At 45.9% G+C, this 18116-nt stretch overlaps 1 protein-coding gene across 1 annotated transcript in view; it reads right to left on the bottom strand.

The window, feature by feature from the left end:
* The window catches only part of PROSER2 (proline and serine rich 2), a 44774-nt gene that overhangs the window by 12094 nt on the left and 14564 nt on the right, over window positions 1-18116 (bottom strand). Inside the window, exon 2 of the mRNA XM_082740833.1 lies at window positions 11940-12142. Within this exon, the coding sequence (XP_082596959.1) occupies window positions 11940-12077 (138 nt within the window). The 5' untranslated portion in view covers window positions 12078-12142. The remainder of the gene's footprint in view (window positions 1-11939; window positions 12143-18116) is intronic.

Below are 18116 nucleotides of genomic sequence, written 5' to 3'. Positions count from 1 at the left end.
TACTTTCTATTGAGTGCTGGACCAAGGAAAAGAGAAATGGGTTTTTAAATACCTAGCACAGGGATGCCTGGGTGGCTTAGTCAGTTAAGCATCTGCCTTTGGCTCAGGTCATGATCCCAGGGCTCTGGGATCGAGTGCCATGTTGGGCTTCTTGCTCGGCGGGGAACCTGCATATCCCTCTGCCTGCCATTCCCCCTGCTTGTGCGCTTGCTCTCTCTCTCTCTCTCTCTAACAAATAAATAAAATCTTTTAAAAAAATAAAAATAAAACCCAAAATATGATCATCTACATAACATGTGACTAAAGAATTTACACTTTATTCTGAGAATTTCAGGATCTGGCCCTACCTACTTTTCATATTTCATCTCCTACCACTCTGCCCTTTCTACTCTATTTAGGGGTCGTAAACCTTTTTCTGTAAGGGCAGGGAGTAAATATTTTGGGCTTTGTAGGCTTTATGGTGACAACTACTTAACTCTGGCCATGTAGTGTGTAAGTTATAGGCAGTATGTTAATGAAAAAGCCTACCTTGTTACAATAAATCTTTATTTACAAAAACAAGTTGGGGGCCAGAGTTGGCTTGTAGGCTGTGGTCTGCCAAGTCTTGCTGTGTACACATCAAACCACCTGCCATCTCCTACGCTTGTTTTCATGTCAGCAGTGCCTGTCTCTGCATAGTCACATCTTACCTATCCTCCATGGTGACCACGCCTCCAATACCACCACACCTCCAGCCTTCTCCATAACATCTACTGAATCATACATTCAAATATTTGAGCATCTACTAAGCATCAGGCAATGTAACTGTAACAAAAGTCTACCTGACCATCTAATGAGGGCTTTAGATAAGAAAAGAGGTAGTTACTTCAGAGTCTGGAAATGGTTCCAATGAGGTGACTTTCCTGTTAGGGAAATGGGCGTCAATTCACACATTTGGGGAAGTGGTCTGACCTGGAACACTTTGGCAAGGATATAGTATCTGCTAATAATGTGAAAGAAGTGGGTGAGATTCAAACACAAAGGGCCACGGGGTAGGTAGATCTGTGTTTCAGAGATCATGCTGGCTATCATGTGGGAAATATTGGATGTGGGAAGCAATCTGGACGAGACTTCAAGGTCACCTAAACTAGAGCAAGGGTGATGGGAAGAGAAAGGAGGAGGTGGGATTTCAGAGAGATATAAAATGTAGAATCATCTCCTCATTTAAATCTTCTACTATAGTTTCATCATCCAGCTTTTCAGCTCTACTAGCCGTCACACTTAAAGAGGAGCCTCATATATCTGCTGCCCACCTCCCCGGACCACCCACAGAGTTTACAGGCTATCCTGTCACTGTGAACAAAGCATCAGCTGTCTCTTTACCACTTCTGACTACTTTGTCCCTCTGGCAACCAGAACAGGAAAGCTTCATATGAAATCAGCAACGCCGTTCATTTTCTGATTTTTCTAGAGTTTTTTGAAGACTGGTGGGATCATCTGGAGGGTCACCATGGATGATGTAGGGCATTCCTGCCTCATCTTTTCTTTACACACCTTCTTCTTCTTCTTCTTCTTCTTCTTTTTTTTTTTAAAGATTTTATTTATTTGACAGAGAGATCATAGACAGAGAGGCAGCAGAGAAGGGGGGAAAGCAGGCTACCCGCTGAGCAGAGAGCCCAATGTGGGGCTCGATCCCAGGACCCTGAGATCATGACCTGAGCCAAAGGCAGAGGCTTAACCCACTGAGCCACTCAGGCGCCCCTACACACCTTATTCTTGCCAGACCAACCTGTCCCCTAACCATTCAGCACACACGCTCTTAACTCTCTTCCTTTCCCAGACTCACCAAAAGACATTTCAAATGTTTCTCCTATCCATGCAGAATGGTTTAGCTCAGTAATTGGAGGGAAAAAAAAATTCCAAGTCTAAAAATCATTAGGGCTCTTAGCATAACAAAGGTCCCTGTAGTTAATAATTACAACCATCACGGATATTGTTAGGATGACGAGATGATGATAACAGCCATAACCAAACAAAATGTCTACAGAAATAAATTAATGCTCTCTACCCTCTTCCTCCTACTTCTCCTCTCCCAACTCAGTGTTTCAGGAAAGCTATGCACAAGAATTCTAGATAATCTACATTGGTTAGGCATACAGACAGCAGAATTAAATGGGCAGCTGGCCTGCAACTACACCTTCAGCTTAAGACACATGCCAACTTCCCACACTGAGCGAGGGGCAGAAACTATGAACAGAGTGTATAACCCCCTGGGTCTTTTTTTAAAAATATATTTTATTTATTTATTTAACAGAGAGAGAGAGAAGCAGGCAGAGAGAGGGGAAGATGAAGTCTCCCCGCTGAGCAAGGGAGCCCCATGTGGGGCTCGATCCCAGGACTCTGGGACCATGACCTGAGCTGAAGGCAGACACTTAATGACTGAGCCACTCGGGTACCCCAATAACCCCACGGGTCTAATCCAACCTCAGAACAAGAAATCCCAGCGTAAGTTTTCATTTGAAAAATGGGCTTAGATCTGCCTTCGGCTCAGGTCATGATCTCGGGGTCTTGGGATCGAGCCCCGCATCGGGCTCTCTGCTCAGTGGGGAGCCTGCTTCCCCCTCTCTCTGCCTGCCTCTCAGCCTACTTAAGATCTCTGTCTGTCAAATAAATAAAATCTTTAAAAAAAAAAAAATGGGCTTAGAAAGGGCAGCTCCTACACAAGGATTCTGTGTTCTAGGACAGATTGTGGGACCCACAGGCTGAAAGATACAACACATAGATCAATCAGCCTACCTCCCTCACTGGAAGATGGGAACACTGGGCTCAGGGCCAATGAAGTGACCCCAAGGGTCATACAACTCCTCAGTAGAGTGGCTAAGACAAGACCTAGTCTGTTCTTGCTTTTTTGTTTTATCCCATTCATTTCTGTTTTTAGTCACATACTTATTCAAGATCAGAAGCCTGGGTCCTGGAAGACTCAGATTTTTGCATCCTCAACCCATCCAAGGTCTCTCCCCAGAGTTAGAGGCTGGAGTATGTATAGGCTGGCAGGAAGGCTGGTGTGGATTCCCACGCATAGTCTCTGAGCTCAGCCTGGCCTTGAGCACTGACTTCAGGGGCAGAGCCAAAAACAGCTGTGTGCTTGGTCTGCTGCCTAATTCCCCAAATAAGAAGCTGCCCTCCATATGAAGCCCCCTCTGCCTACACCTGGGAGAGGAAAGAAGGCAGAAACCAAAAAAGGCCCCAGAGCCACAGGCAGGGAAACGGTATTCAGGGCCAGAAAAGGGGCGCATGGCCTTGTGCAAGAGAGTTCCTATCTACTCCTCCCGTCCCAGGAGATGCCTGCGCTGTCTCCCTCAGACAGGGATGTGAGAGGAAGACTCGGGCCTTGGGGAAGAGGCAGAGCTTGGAAAGCAGAGGGCATAGGCAAATCCACAGAGCCAGGGAGTAGGTGAGTGTTTGCTCAGGGCTGCGGGAGTTGGGGGAAATGGAAATGACTGCTAATGGGCATGGGGTTTCTTCTTTGGGGGCAGTGACAATGTTCTAAATGTGTCTGTGAGGATGGTTGCTTGACTCTGGGAATCTACTAAAAACCACTGATGGGCATACTGTAAACGGGTGGACTGTCTGGTACGCGACTATCTCAACAGAGCTGTCATGCAGTGAAAACAACAAGGAAGGCAGGGCCTCGTGGGCCCGGGGAGGAGAACTAAGTAGATAGGAAATGAAGATAAATGAAAACAGCAGCTTTCTTTGGAAGAGGGAATTAAGGAATTGTATTAGTATTTGCAAGGAAGTCGGCTGACAGCAGAACATTTTTTTTTTATAATCCCCTTTCTATAAATGGTGTTTCTATTTTATTTTATTTATTTTTTAAAAATATTTTATTTATTTATCTGATAGACAGAGATCACGAGTAGGCAGAGAGGCAGGCAGAGAGAGAGAAAGGGAAGCAGGCTCCCCGCTGAGCAGAGAGCCTGACATGGGGCTCGATCCCAGGACCCTGGGATCACGACCTGAGCCGAAGGCAGAGGCCCTAACCCACTGAGCCACCCAGATGCCCCTCTATAAATGGTGTTTTTAATGTACCAAGTTGGGCTACCAATCTCCAGATCTACAAGAACTCTCTAGAAAACCATACCTCTCCCCCCAAAGATTCTACCCTGCCATGCTGACTCCAGGTAATGTCTATAAGTCTCCAAGGGAAATATCACTTTGTTTCAAGAATGTGAAAATACATACATTTCTATCCTAATACGTATATTATAATTGTGCAGAAATAATTTCTATTATATTCGAACCAGAAAATTCAAGTGCTAAATCTACTAAAGTAATCACAACTACTATATATGTCTCCCATAAGGAGAACAAAGTCCTGGTCTTGTGGATGACTGTCCACTCCTATATAAAGATGACAGAAGAAATGTCTATCTAGTCCCATCAGAGCTCTGAGAGAAATATCTTGATAAGTTGGATGACAGACTTATCAACTTAAGTTGTAAGATTTTATTTTTAAAAACATTTTATCTGTTTATTTGAGAGAGAGAGAGAGAACATGAGTGGGGGGAGGTGCAGAAGGAGAAAGAGAGAAAATCTCAAGCAAACTCTGCATTGAACTTGGAGCTCGACACGGGGCTCAAACTCACAACACCGAGACCATGACCTGAGCCCAAACACTGAGCCATCCCCAGGTGCCCCTGGATGACAGACTTTTATAGCAAATGTTACCAACAGTTGACTGTTGTCAACAGTCCTAGATATGCCTATAGGAGTGCAGATTTGGGACAAGAGTTTCATTTCAAGGGAAAATGTAGAGAGGACAAAAAATATCTCTGTTTGATTAAACAAAAAAGTCAAGGAAGCCTAAAATACTCATGCTAAACACCTACCTAAAAAAGTACTGAATTAGTTAAGTTTTGAAGCTTTTTCTTTTCTTTTTTTTTAGAGTTATTTATTATTTTAGAGAGAGAGAATGCAAGCAGTGGGTGGGGAAAGGGACAGAGGAAGAGGGAGAATCTCAAACAGGTTCCATGTTCAGCACGGAACCCGATGTGGGGCTCGATCTCAGGACCCTGAGATCATGACCTTAGCTAAAACCAAGAGTTGGAAGCTTAACTGACTGAGCCACTGAGGCGCCCCTTGTTTTGTTTCTTGTTTAAACAAAGAAATTGGGGTTGTGGGGCACCTGGGTGGCTCAGTTGATTAAGTGTCTGCCTTCAACTCAGGTCATGATATCAGGGTCCTGGGATCAAGCCTCACACTGGGCTTCCTGCTCAGTGGGGAGCCTGCTTTTCCCTCTGTCCATCCCCCAACCTGCTCACGCTGTCTCTCTCATGTGCTCTCTCACTCTCTCTGACAAATAAATTAAAAAATAAATAAAAAAAAAAGCAAATATGAATATCAAATCACACTCTGCCAAAATAAATACTATAGGCTGCCTACCTAAGAGACAGGCAGTTGAGAACTTCTCAAGAATATTTTTAGAGGGATGCCTGTGTGGCTCAGTTGGTTAAGCAGCTGCCTTAGGCTCAGGTCATGATCCCAGCGTCCTGGGATCGAGTCCCGCATCGGACTCCTTGCTCCACAGGGAGCCTGCTTCTCCCTCTGACTCTGCCTTCCACTCTGTCTGCCTGTACTTGCTCTCGCTCGCTCGCTCTCTGACAAATAAATAAATAAAATCTTTAAAATAAAATAAAATCTTTAAAAAAAAAAGAATATTTTTAGATGTCATAATCTTGTTTATGATTTTTTTTTTTTTGTCTAGAACAGATATGAGTTCTATAGGGTTTTTTTTTCTCCCTCACAAGGAGTTGCCACATTATCTTAACCTGCAGTGAAGTCAAATTTCTTTGTTTCATTTAAAAAAAATTTGTTTAAGAGAGAGAGCACGACTGGGTGCAGGGGGTGGGGGAAGGGAAGCAGGAGGAGAAGCAGACCTTGTGCTGAGCATAGAGCCTGACTCGGGGCTCAATCTCAGGACTCTGAGATCATGACCTGAGCAGAAACCAAGAATTAGTCTCTCAACTAACTGAGCCACCCAGGTGCCCCAATCCCAATTTCTTTTTTTCTTTTTTAAAGATTTTATTTATTTATTTGACAGAGAGAGAGACATCGAGAGAGGGAACACAAGCAGGGGGAATAGGAGAGGGAGAAGCAAGCTTCCCACTGAGCAGGGGGCCCAGTGAGGGGGATCCCAGGACCCTGTGATCCTGACCTGAGCCGAAGGCAGATGTCTAACAAACTGAGCCTTGCATTTGCTTTTTTCACACACCAAAATGACCTTCCAGACACTTGAGCAGGGCTTCACTGACCTAAGCTGAGGAGCGATGCCCCCACCCCCGCAGCTGAAGGGAACCGGGGCAAAGAGAAGCACATCAGCCTCGGCCTCTGCGCAGTTCTCCACGTGGCTGTGCGTGCTGTGCTGACCTGGGCCCATCACCCCCACCCCAAGAGCAGAAGTGCACATGGCGTGCCCCACAGCCTGGGGTAAGGGCTTCATTATGGTCTAGGCGTCCCTGCGGTGAGGTTTCCCCAGCACTAACTGAACCCTGTACTTCTGGCCGGAAAGAGACACAAACTGACCAGTGGGCGACCAGATGTGCACCCAGTTTTGATTATAGATCTGATGATTCAAGGCTTCCAAGGATCACCGCTGGGCTCCCTGCGGCCTGTAACTTCCCTCCGCCAGCAGTATCAGGAAGGAGTCCTGACGACGATGCACCCCCACCAGGCGTGGGCCAGCCACTGAGCCCCCACCCCCACCCCAGACCCCTCCGGAGCCCGCAGTGCTGACCCAGATCCTCCCATGGCACCCAACTGCGAGTTCCTGCAAGGCTGAAAACCGCCTTGTGCTCATCATCTACCATAGCGGTAGTTTGGCTTTGGGGTTTACTGAATTGAACTTTTGCAAAAGCTATTTGTGCTTTGTCATAAAATGGCTGCTTTGACCGGCAAGTGAGGCCAGTATAGAAAGGAAGATGGGTTCATTGTTGACCAGTCTTTTTTTTTAAAATATTTTATTTATTTATTTGGCAGACAGAGATCACAAGTAGGCAGAGAGGCAGGCAGGGAGAGAGGAAGGGAAGCAGACTCCCTGCTGAGCAGAGAGCCCGATGCAGGACTTGATCCCAGGACCCTGAGATCATGACCTGAGCTGAAGGCAGAGACTTAACCCACTGAGTCACCCAGGCGCCTGACCAGTCTTTTTAAAGATTTTATGTATTCATTTGAGAGAGAGTACGCACACGAGCAAGGGAAGGGACAAAGGAGAAGCAGACTCCCCACTGAGCAGGGAGCACGATGTGGGGCTCCTTCCCAGGACCCTTATATCATGACCCAAGTGGAAGGCAGACGCTTAACTGACTGAGCCAGCCAGGCACCCCTGCTTCTTCTTTCCATCCTAGGTTCTATTTCCTCTCCTTGCAATCACCCGACCCCTTATGTGTCCCAATGCCATGTATGACCCAGACTTCACCTAACCCAGCCACGCAGGCAGAGCTCACCACTGCTTGCTCTACCTTCTTATTCCATGACAAATGGGTGAGGCCAAAAGGCAATCAAAGGCTTTGGAGAAGGAAGGGGGTAATCAGGAGCTGACAACTGCTGCCTGACCACAGGCTTATTATGTGACTACAGGGCCCTGACGTTTGTTAACTCAGGGTTAAGGGAGGGTTGTAGGACCGTGCACTGAGTAGATCATCTCCAAACACGTGCTAATGAATCTGGATCATTGTTTGGCCCCAAGTTAGAGATAAAAATGAACAGGAGGTATGCCTGGGGATTCGAGGTGCTTCTAATCTGCCCTCAAAGAAGCGTGTGCATTAACAAGTCCCTTCCGAGCTAGAGTTTCCAACTCTGTCCAAGCAGGTGGTCACTTTCTCTTCTAGAAGAAGCCCCAGGAGGCCTGCAGGCTGCAGGGCCGTACACAGCAGTGGCACCCAAGCACACCAGCAGGGGGCAGCCATCTTTCCCTGGGCATTTCGTGAGATGGGTGCTCCAGATCCAACCCAGCTTGAAGGAGTTAAGAATATAGGGAACCCTACACCCAAAGTTTCCTTTGCTCCGTAAACAGCTATCATATATGAATGTCTCCAGATTCTTCTCAAAACTTTTATCCTGAATCTGTATTACGCACTGAGGATAAATTTCTAGAACCATCCTCCCAGATTCGTGAATATGTGCTGCCTTGTGTTGCATTTAGTCATCCTTCTCAAGTTCCAGAGAGGGAGAAAAAACACGTTCAAAAGGTATCTTCTTACTCAAGTATTTCAAGATTTGGCTAATCTGGTCTCATTCTAGCTCTGTCTTTCATTAAAACGTGTTCAGAGGCAGAATTCCTTACAAGAGAAATAAAGTACATATCCAAATACAACCAGCCTCTTGGTAATACAGACCACATCCTCTGCCCTCCTGGAACAGCCCCGGTCGTCATGGTGGCCATATGGGCAGCCAGAACAAGCCTACTGAAGCATCTATTTTCATTTTTAGCTTGCACTGGCTCAGGAGAAAAGTTTCCATTGTGTAAAGATCTGTTACAACCCAGGCAACCCTTCCACCAGTGTTTGAGAACATTAGGATACTCTCATTTAATACCAGGCATTCGTGTTTTATCTTCTTTTAAAAAATAACCTTGCTTAAAAGAAATGTTTCCCTAAGGCAAAACTAGGTGATCTCTTATTTAAAGAGCCTTCCAAGAGGTACACGGAATACAAAACAGTGTAAAGGCCTGAAAGCACAGTCCCTGACTAGTCTTTCATGAGGCTGGGGGTTCAGGGAGGCAAGGGTTTGCAAAACTATTATGGTTGAGTCTCATTCCGAAAAAACGAGTCATAAAAAGCCCTGATGATGTAGAATCAAAACATAAAGAGCTCCTCTCCACATTCAGACTCCCTGAAAGTTCACCCGTTTTTGTAATGGTGTGGCTAGTTCACTGGTGAAAGGGGCTGGCTGCGGAGGCAGTGCTTCATTAAAGTTAAGTCCTAATCAAAATGCCAAATTTTCTCAGCGTGCCACTGCTCTCTAAGGAGAACACACAACTGTAAGAGGACACAGATGGCAGCTCAAGTCGGCTTGAGAATCTTCCAGAAAGGAAAACACTTGCAAGCAAGCAGAGGTCTGCAAAGAAGGTGCTGGAACAAGACTGGGATGTGTCCTCCTACAGACACCGAGAAACAGGGAGCCAGGTGGGGCACGCGGCAGGATTACGTGGTCACACCCACCCACGCACGCATCCTGAGAATATAATTTCACTGTGCACTTCTTGAAAGCAGAATCTGCCATGCCGTTCCCACAATTATGCTCCACTGGGTACAGTGCTGGGGCTGCCAGAGAATAAAAGAGTCAGGCATGTTGCAGTCCCACTGCAGGACGGTACCAGAGAGGAAACAACACGGAGGATAGGCATTCTGGACGTTCACTCCAAAGTGATGCCCCAGAGTGAGATCGCCAGAATTAGGAAGTGTGTGAGATGCTCGGTGCGGGGAGAGGAGTTCTCCCTTTCCCATCTCATCATTAGTGGCCAAAGGAAAAACTCAGAAGACTACTGGTAAGACAGAGACACGACACGGAGAGCATGGATCCCACGAGAAGCTGGGGCAGGATGAGGCAGAATCACATACAGCCTGGAAGCTAAGTGGGCACTCACCAAGGAGGCTGTGGTCAGGAAGGGCGGACTATATGCTGGCCGGCGCGTCCTCACAGTCACCCTGGGGAAGAATTCTTATCCCAGCACCCCTGTTTGTAACTCGGGAGGAAAACTACTGAGGAACACAGAGATGATTAACTTTCCCAGATTCCAAAGGCAATGAATTTGAATTTGAACTCAGGCCTGTCACTAATATGCTGGGTTTATGACTATGTTGAGCAGTTTCTTAGGATACAGACTGCTTAGTAAGAGGGAAGCAACTTGAAACATGCATAATGTGGGGTTTTTTTGATTTCAGAGAAATTATAAGTATACTGGGGAATGTCCTGCTGATACCTATTCATACGCACTGTAAAACCTATTTGGACCAACACTGATGGCTCAGAAATCCTTTCCCAAAGATAGTTAATGCTGTTCACTCTACCCACCTTGACCTCCTGATATTTATAAATGTAAAAGATTTGTAATGTCTCCCACCTTTGAACCTAAAATTTCTAAAGGCAGAGGCTTAACTCACTGAGCCACCCAGGCACCCCTCATCTGTCTTTTCTACATATTCTTTTATTTTTAAATTTTTTTTTTTTTTTTAATTTGAGAAGGAGAGAGGGAGAGATCACAAGTAGGCAGAGAGGCAGGCAGAGAGAGAGGGGGAAGCAGGCTCCCTGCAGAGCAGAGAGCCCAATGTGGGGCTGGACCCTGAGATCATGACCTGAGCCAAAGGCAGAGGCTTAACCCACTGAGCCACTGAGGTGACCCTCTACATATTCTTTTAATAGGTCCTTTGTATAAACTTAAATTTAAAAAGCAGCCCAGGGGCATCTGGGTGGCTCAGTCGTTAAGCATCTGCCTTCGGCTCAGGTCATGATCCCAGGGTCCTGGGATCAAGCCCCACATCAGGCTCTCTGCTCAGTGGGAAGCCTGCTTCTCCTTCTCCCACTCCCCCTACTTGTGTTCCCTCTCTCAGTGTGTCTCTCTCTGTCAAATATTAAATAAAATCTTTAAAAAAAAAAGTAAAAACAGCCCAAATTCCCCTTTATTAAGGCTTTCTAGGTCCCCAGATATTCAGGGAGTAATTTGTAATATATGTTTTTTTTGGATGAATCAAATCCGATAGTATTTATTTCATACTACTGTGATGGTTTAAGAAAAGATCCAAGTGTAAATCTATAAAGCTCTATCATTACTATTAACTGCCCTCTTTGCCATATACAGTTATCTTAAGTTCAGCACAATTGGGGTTAATTTTAGGACTCAGTGTATCTGAAGGAAATTCTGCCCCCACTCCAAGGGACTGAGATGAACAACTGAAACAGTTCTCAGTGGGCCCAACGTTAACCTGTCCTTCCCTCTGTGAATAAAAAGGTCTCTCTCCTGAAAGACGAATATCTTGAGGGGCAAGGGGTGCAGAAGAGTCACCATAAAAACTAAAGACCCTTTCTGTAAATGTTGCCAAAGCTTTCTGATGCTGTGTAAGGGCCTGGATCCTGAGAGAAAGGGATACAATAACACTTAACATTTGCAAAGGAGGTAAAAATCAGTTTCAGAGTGAATTTGGTTTTGCCCCATGAAATGCTTCTCTCTTTTCAACATCCCCCCTTGCTTTTTAAAAATATTTTCATTTATTTATTTGAGAGAGAGACAGAGATAGGCACAGAGATAGTGAGAGAGAGATCAGGGAGGAGAGGGAGGGCTGAGCAGGGAGCCCGTCCCAGGGCTCGATCCCAGGATTCTGGGATCAGGACTCGAGCTGAAGGTAGACGTTTAATCAACCGAGCCGCCCAGGTACCCCTCAACCTCAACCCCTTTTAAAAAAAGATTTTAATTACTGATTGATTTAGAGAGAAAGAGAGAGCATAAGCAGGGGTGAGGGGCAGAGGGAGAGGGAGAGAGAATCTCAGGTGGACTCTGCACTGAGCTTGGAGCCTGATGTGAGGCTCGATCTCACGACCCCGAGACCATGACCTGAGCCAAAATCAAGAGTTGGATGATCAAACCGATGGAGCCATCCAGGCACCCCTCCTTTCAGCCCTTTGAGCGGAAAGGCAGTGGGCCTTTGCTGGGTGGGTTACAGACATCAGGCACGGTCCTCTCCGAGTCTCAGCAGCCGGATTACCGGCCACAGCATGAGATCTGATTTGAGTGGAACGTTCTGCATCTATGCAAATCTTAAGATGATTACAAACGAAATGCCACTCCACAAAGCAAGTATGTCGAGATGTCAAGCTTGTGAACCCAAGAAGGTAAGCTATTCCTCAAAGAGGAGGGGGCTGCACAAAACCAGGCAGCCAGAGCATTAAAGAAAGCAGTCACTCACCAAAGTCAAACTCCTGGAGCGGGAGCTGCTGCTTCGACTGTCCAGGCTGCCCCCTCTGCTCAGGTCGCTGAGACCGCAGCTGGGGGACACATCCGAGTCCATCTCCGAAGAGTCTGACTGCTGGCGGTTCACAGGCATCCCCACACACCTCCGCCGCTGGCCCAGTCACAGGAAGTGGGGGAGGGGCCAGGGTCCCATTCCCTCTGGAGAAACCAAGCACAGGGGGACAGCTGTTAGAAAGCCCACACAATGAATGCCTTAGCCCTCCGAATGAAAGGCTCAGCATGGGTCAGAATCATCTCAATCTGCAGCCTCGACCATCAAAACAAAGGGAATTAGGAGCCCCTAAGTCAATGTGTCTGCTCATTTTCATTTCTCCTTTATATCTCTTTTCATCATGAAGATGTGAATCATTTTTTAAGGAAAAGATGAATGGACTAACAATTACTTTGTCGCTGAAAAGTTAATAGGATAATGTTCTGGCTCCCTCCTTTGCACCGAGGACCTGTACTGTCAAGCTCTTTCCCACGTGGATTCAGGACTTCCTTGTGCTCTTTATTGATGCTAGTCTCTTCTACCTCAGACACCACCACATTATGGCTCTTTTTCCAGCTCCACTGCAGTTCAGAGTTCAGTGAAGTGAAAAGAGCTAGTAAATCGGGAATTAAAGTCTGGTTGACATCTCTGAGATTCCAGGCTCTCTGGGGGCTGAGAGGCTTTTGCAATTTCTACATAATATTCTAAGGTACGGTAAGTTACCACTACAAGGAAGTTCGTATTTTTTACTTTCAGGAACAAAGATAGCAAAATTTCCCCTACCAGCCCCTTAGTTTCATACTCTGACTCTTTTAGCAGGAAATTCAACTCAGTCTCTGAACAATGGACAATGGAGTTCAACAAAACCTTCTAGGAGACCAAACAAGATTAATAGGGAATAAGGGAATAAGCCTCTTGTGGAGGCTTAGGGCAAGTGGAGAGATACAAGCTCACGTCATTTATTCCTAAATTGAAAATACTGCCAGGTGGCCTTACGAACCCCTTTAAGAATACTGAGGGGCATGTGAGGTCAGATAACCATTGGCAGAACTGCGTGTGTGCACACACGTGCACACTCATGTGTGCATTAATTTTTTTTAAATTTATTTGATAGAGAGAGAGAGATCACAAGTAGGCAGAGAGGCAGGCAGAGACAGAGAGGGAAGCAGGCTCCCTGCTGAGCAGAGAGCCTGAGGTGGGCCTCGATCCCAGGACCCTGGGATCATGACCTGAGCCGAAGGCAGAGGCCTAACCCACTGAGCCACCCAGGCGCCCCTGTGCATTAATTTTTAATAGAAACATGACCACCTGTGGAGAAAACCTAATCAGTATGGAATACTTTTGGGTGGACTGTGTTGTTTAAAACTTCTAAAATTAGTGTAAGATCTTCTTAGGGAAATCCTGAAGGTGTGAGAACAGCTTAGAAAAGAAACTCTTCCTCGCCTGGTTTCTCTTCATTTTTCAGGTGAGTCAGCTTATGTTAACTGGCAGTTTAAGAGCAAGGCTAGGGAGCAGAAGATTCTGAGCATATACATACTTTTTGGAAGTCGCCATTATTCCAAATGGTTTAAAAAAAAAAAAGCTTAATGTTTAAAGGTGTTTCTTTTTTTTTTTTTAAGATTGATTGATTGATTGATTGATTTTGAGAGAGAGCGAGAGAGCGAGCATGAACGAGCACAGCCAGGGAGAAAGGGAGAGTGAGCTTAAGCAGACTCCTTGCTGAGCAGGGAGCCTGGAGCGGCTTTGATCCCAGGACCATAGGATTACAACCTGAGCTGAAATCAAGAATTGGACGCTTAACTGACTGAGCTACTCAGGCACCCCCCCAAAATGTTATAGGTTTTAAAATTTGTGTAACAGCAAGCCTAAACAGTGCACAGACGTAATCTAAACCATCTAACCATCTATGTAGCTAATAATATGCGCCATCCCTGGGCCGGTGAGTAGCTGGGGACTGGGTGAGGTGGACCCATGGACGCTAATTCATTCCTGAACTAAGCAAGTCACTGCTTCAGGGAAAGGAGGGAGATGTGGGGCAGTAAGTCTTCCCCTGACACAACAAGGAGGTGAAAGATGGGGAAGTGAGATGCTCATTAGCCCCACATGAGGAAGGAACCCAGTGGATGTGCCTTGTCTGTGGGAAAGGGCCGGGAATTTTGCAACAAGTCTGTGCAGTACGAACAGCGCTCTGAGGCAGCCCCAGCATGGCCAGAGGGCAGTAACCTACCAGATCGTTCGAGAACACACCTTTTTCTTGTGCTACGACAATTTGAAAAGCTATTCTGACACTGTAAAACTATAACATTTAGATTTTTACAAATTACTACCTTGAAAGAATATGAGGAAGCTAACCATAATTCTCCAGAAGGCAGAGGTTGTCGGGGAGAAAGTGAACACCTTGGTTCAACATCCTTCCCAAGTTCAAGGTGCAACTCTTCTGTGATCTCTTAAGACCTCAAGAATGAGGGGCTCCCCTCATCCTGGTTCCCTGGGAACTAAAAATATAGAATCCCAAGGTGGTCCACTGTGGCGAGAGCAAAGTTTTCTGGAGAGGAAGGGCAAAGACGCAGCCTTCTTCTCTGGTCTGCCCTGGGAAGGGAATAGGGCAGACAGGTTTGACAGGAGTGACTCCCCACATCCCATGAGTCTGGGAGGGTCATTACCACCCTAAAATATTTAGTCTCCTTGTCCAATCATGGGTTCACTCTTTGGGTTTACAGTAAAGTTTAGAACAAACAAGACTAAGAGAGCCCCATAGGTGAAGAAGCTGATTTCTACCAGAGGAGCTTGCTGAGGTCCCAAGTCTGACACCATAGGAGCAGAAATTTGAGCCACTGTGTTCACTTCCTTTTTTTTCCCTCTTCAATTTAATTTAATTTTTTTTCTTCAATTTAAGGTAATTAAAAAAAATTTTTTTTGAAGAGAAAGAGTGGGTGGAGGGGCAGAGGGAGAGAGAGAATCTCAAGCGGGTTCCATGATCAGTGCAGAACCCAATGTGGGGCTCAATCTCATGACCCTGAGATCATGATCTGAGCTGAAACAAGAGTCAGAACTTAACTGAGCCACCCAGGTGCCCCGATGTGCTCACTTTCTGTTTATTTTTTTAGACTTCCTGTGTTTATTTCTCATTATTTACTAGTAGTGTCCTTGTTCGGAAAGGTCTAGTTTATCTGTTGAGCAGACAGAACGAGGACAAGGCCACTGCTGATCTACAGTCCTAGGAAACCTACATCGGCCAAGCATGGCAGGTGGGAAGGACAGCAGCTCTCCAGGCTGAAGGACCTGGTGGGTCTGTGGGAGCTGGGCAAGTGAACGCCCTCAGGTGAGTCCATTGCAGCCAACAGAGGAAGACAACTCCTTTTCTTCATCTTCCCCTACATTCCAGCAAGATATAGAATGACCTAGATGCATCAAGCACAAAGCCCTCCCTCACCATCACCCCACTCTGTCTCAGTTCCTACCAATCAATACGTGCTTCAATCTGAGGCCTATCTTCCCTTCTAGCCCCAGCATATTCTCCAGATATTTGCCGTTTTCCGACCTCACACTGAGCAGACTGCAGGTACCAGGCAATAACCGACAAGTAAAAACCACTTCTTCCACAGAGGAACTTGATGGAGGCCCTGGTTCTTAAGTCCATAAGGTATCAGACAGACTGAATGTGCGTACAAGAGTTAAGCCTGAGCACATGTATTTTTTAAAAGTGCTGCAAACAGTTCTGCTGCGCAGCACCGACTCCCACATAAGACGGTAGTGTAGGCTACGCTCAGCGCCATTGCGGGGAAAATGGGAGCACAGGGCAAGGTGCCATTAAGCCCAGCGGGATTCAGAGACTTCACAGAACAGTGACAACAAGGTCAAGCCCTAAGAGATGTTTAAGATGTAAGAGACTATCAGTTATACACACTGTGATGGGCATTCCGAGCAGAGAGAAGGACTGAGCAAAGGCCTGGCCCCACTCGGGGTCTATGGAAGTGGTGGGCACTGGGGTGAAGCACTGAGCTTGGCTAGAGCATAGGACCAAATAAGCTGGGAAAGGAAGACAGAAGTGCAGATGGAGGGAAAGTGACCAGAGGGAAAGGGGCTCTGACTTTTTTTTTTTTTTAAAGATTTTATTTATTTATTTGACAGAGAGAAATCACAAGTAGATGGAGAGGCAGGCAGAGAGAGAGAGAGGGAAGCAGGCTCCCCGCTGAGCAGAGAGCCCGATGCGGGACTAGATCCCAGGACCCTGAGATCATGACCTGAGTGAGCCGAAGGCAGCGGCTTAACCCACTGAGCCACCCAGGCGCCCGGGGCTCTGACTTTTGAAGTGACTTGATCACAGGTGGAGGAGGGGGAGCAAGGAGGTTTATGCCCCAGCTGAGTGCCACCATCCCATGCATAACACACAGGTAACTCAGGTGATACCTTGACGGGCAGACAGCCCAGGAGAGGAACTTAAAGATAATGAAGATAATGGAATATCAAACACTGTTTTAAAAGGGGTGGGGGTATGTGCAGGGCGCCTAGGTGGCTCAGCCGGTTAAGCGTCTGCCTTCAGCTCAGGTCATGATCTCAGGGTCCTGAGTTTGAGCCCCACATCTTTTGGGCTCCCTGCTCAGCAGGGAATCTGCTTCCCTCTCTCTGTCTCACTCCTTCTCTCAAATGAATAAATAAAATCTTTGGGGGGAAAAAGAAGGGGCAGCTGAGTGGTTTGCAGGACACAGTTTGTGTGTGGAAAGGGCAAGGGAAAGAACAGAACCTGGCGTATACTTCCACTGGAATAGGGAAATCAGTGAGAAAATATATTTATGCAGAAACTTTCTCTGGAAGGATAGACAGAAAGATGCTCAGGGGAATTGTCTGCAAGGAGGGAGAAAGGGATGGCCAGGAGGCGAGAGTAGAGATGATGCTTTCACCAAATTATCTTTTCTGTCTTTCAAATGCTGCACATACTCACTCTCCAATAAATAATCTATCTCTGGGGCAATCAAAGCTGTTATCAAGTTATTTTACCAGTTCACATAAGAAATGATAAAAACCTGGAAACTACTGTGGCCGTAAGTTTGGAAGGCAAAAAACGTTAAGAGGTAAAGGGTATGAAGTTTTCATGACTAACAGGCAGGGCAGGAGTGTATTTTCAGAACAAAAAAGAGGGGGACTCTGGCTGCCAAAAGGTGCAACAGAGTAAGGACTAAAAACTGCCCAACAAACTCACTGACCTTATAAAGAGCGAGCAGTGCAGAGATGATCCAAAGCCCCCGAGAGTGGGCCAAGGCATGGACGGGAGAAGTGGGGTGTGCATCATGTCATTGGGGGTGTGCTCTCTGGCGGGGGGGATGGGTGACATGGGTAATGGGGATGAAGGAGTGCACTTGTCGTGATTATGGAACAGCTGAATCACTAAATTGTATACCTGAAACGGATATAACACTGTATATTAACTATCTGGAATTAAAAGAAAAACTCAAGGGGTCCTGGGTGGCTGAGTCAGTTAAGTGTCTGACTCTTGATCTCAGCTCAGGTCTTGATCTCATAGTCATGAGTTCAAGCTCCGTGTTGGGCTCCACACTGGGCATAGAGCCCACTTTTAAAAAATGAAGTAAAATAAAAACTTGGAAAAAAAAAGTTGAGATGTGATGGGAAAGCAAAAAAAATGAAAAAATTAAAGACAGTAGCTACAGGGACAACTGGGTTGGAGAAAGGTTATTTTCAGTTACTGGTTTGGTTTATCTATTTTGTTTTGTTTTAAGGAGAGGAGAAGCCTATTGATGAGCTAAGGGGAAAAGAGAAGGTAACAGCCCCATGGAGAAACCCTCATTTCCAGAGTCTGGTGGATAAGACAGCCTGGCTGGTATATTGGGACAGTTTTAGATGTGGAATGCTATATGAAAAATACTTCTGACCACTCTCTCTTCCTCACAGAAGGAAAATATCTCATCATAAAAAATGACCAGAGTAATTTGAAAAAGAACCAAATTGAACTTAAAAAAAAAAAAAAAAAAGTTATAGCAATTTAAAAACTCAAGTGGATGGGGTAAACTGAAGATTGAATATCTGAAGCAATGAGTAAATTTAATATTAGGCATAATTTTTTTAAGAACTTCACAAAGTATGAAGGAAGAACTTCTAACCCAATTAAAGATATGCATGAAAAAT

This window comes from Mustela nivalis (genome assembly GCF_964662115.1).
Source record: "Mustela nivalis genome assembly, chromosome: 7".
Lineage (NCBI taxonomy): Eukaryota > Metazoa > Chordata > Mammalia > Carnivora > Mustelidae > Mustela > Mustela nivalis.
This window is presented reverse-complemented; position numbering and strand designations above follow the sequence as displayed.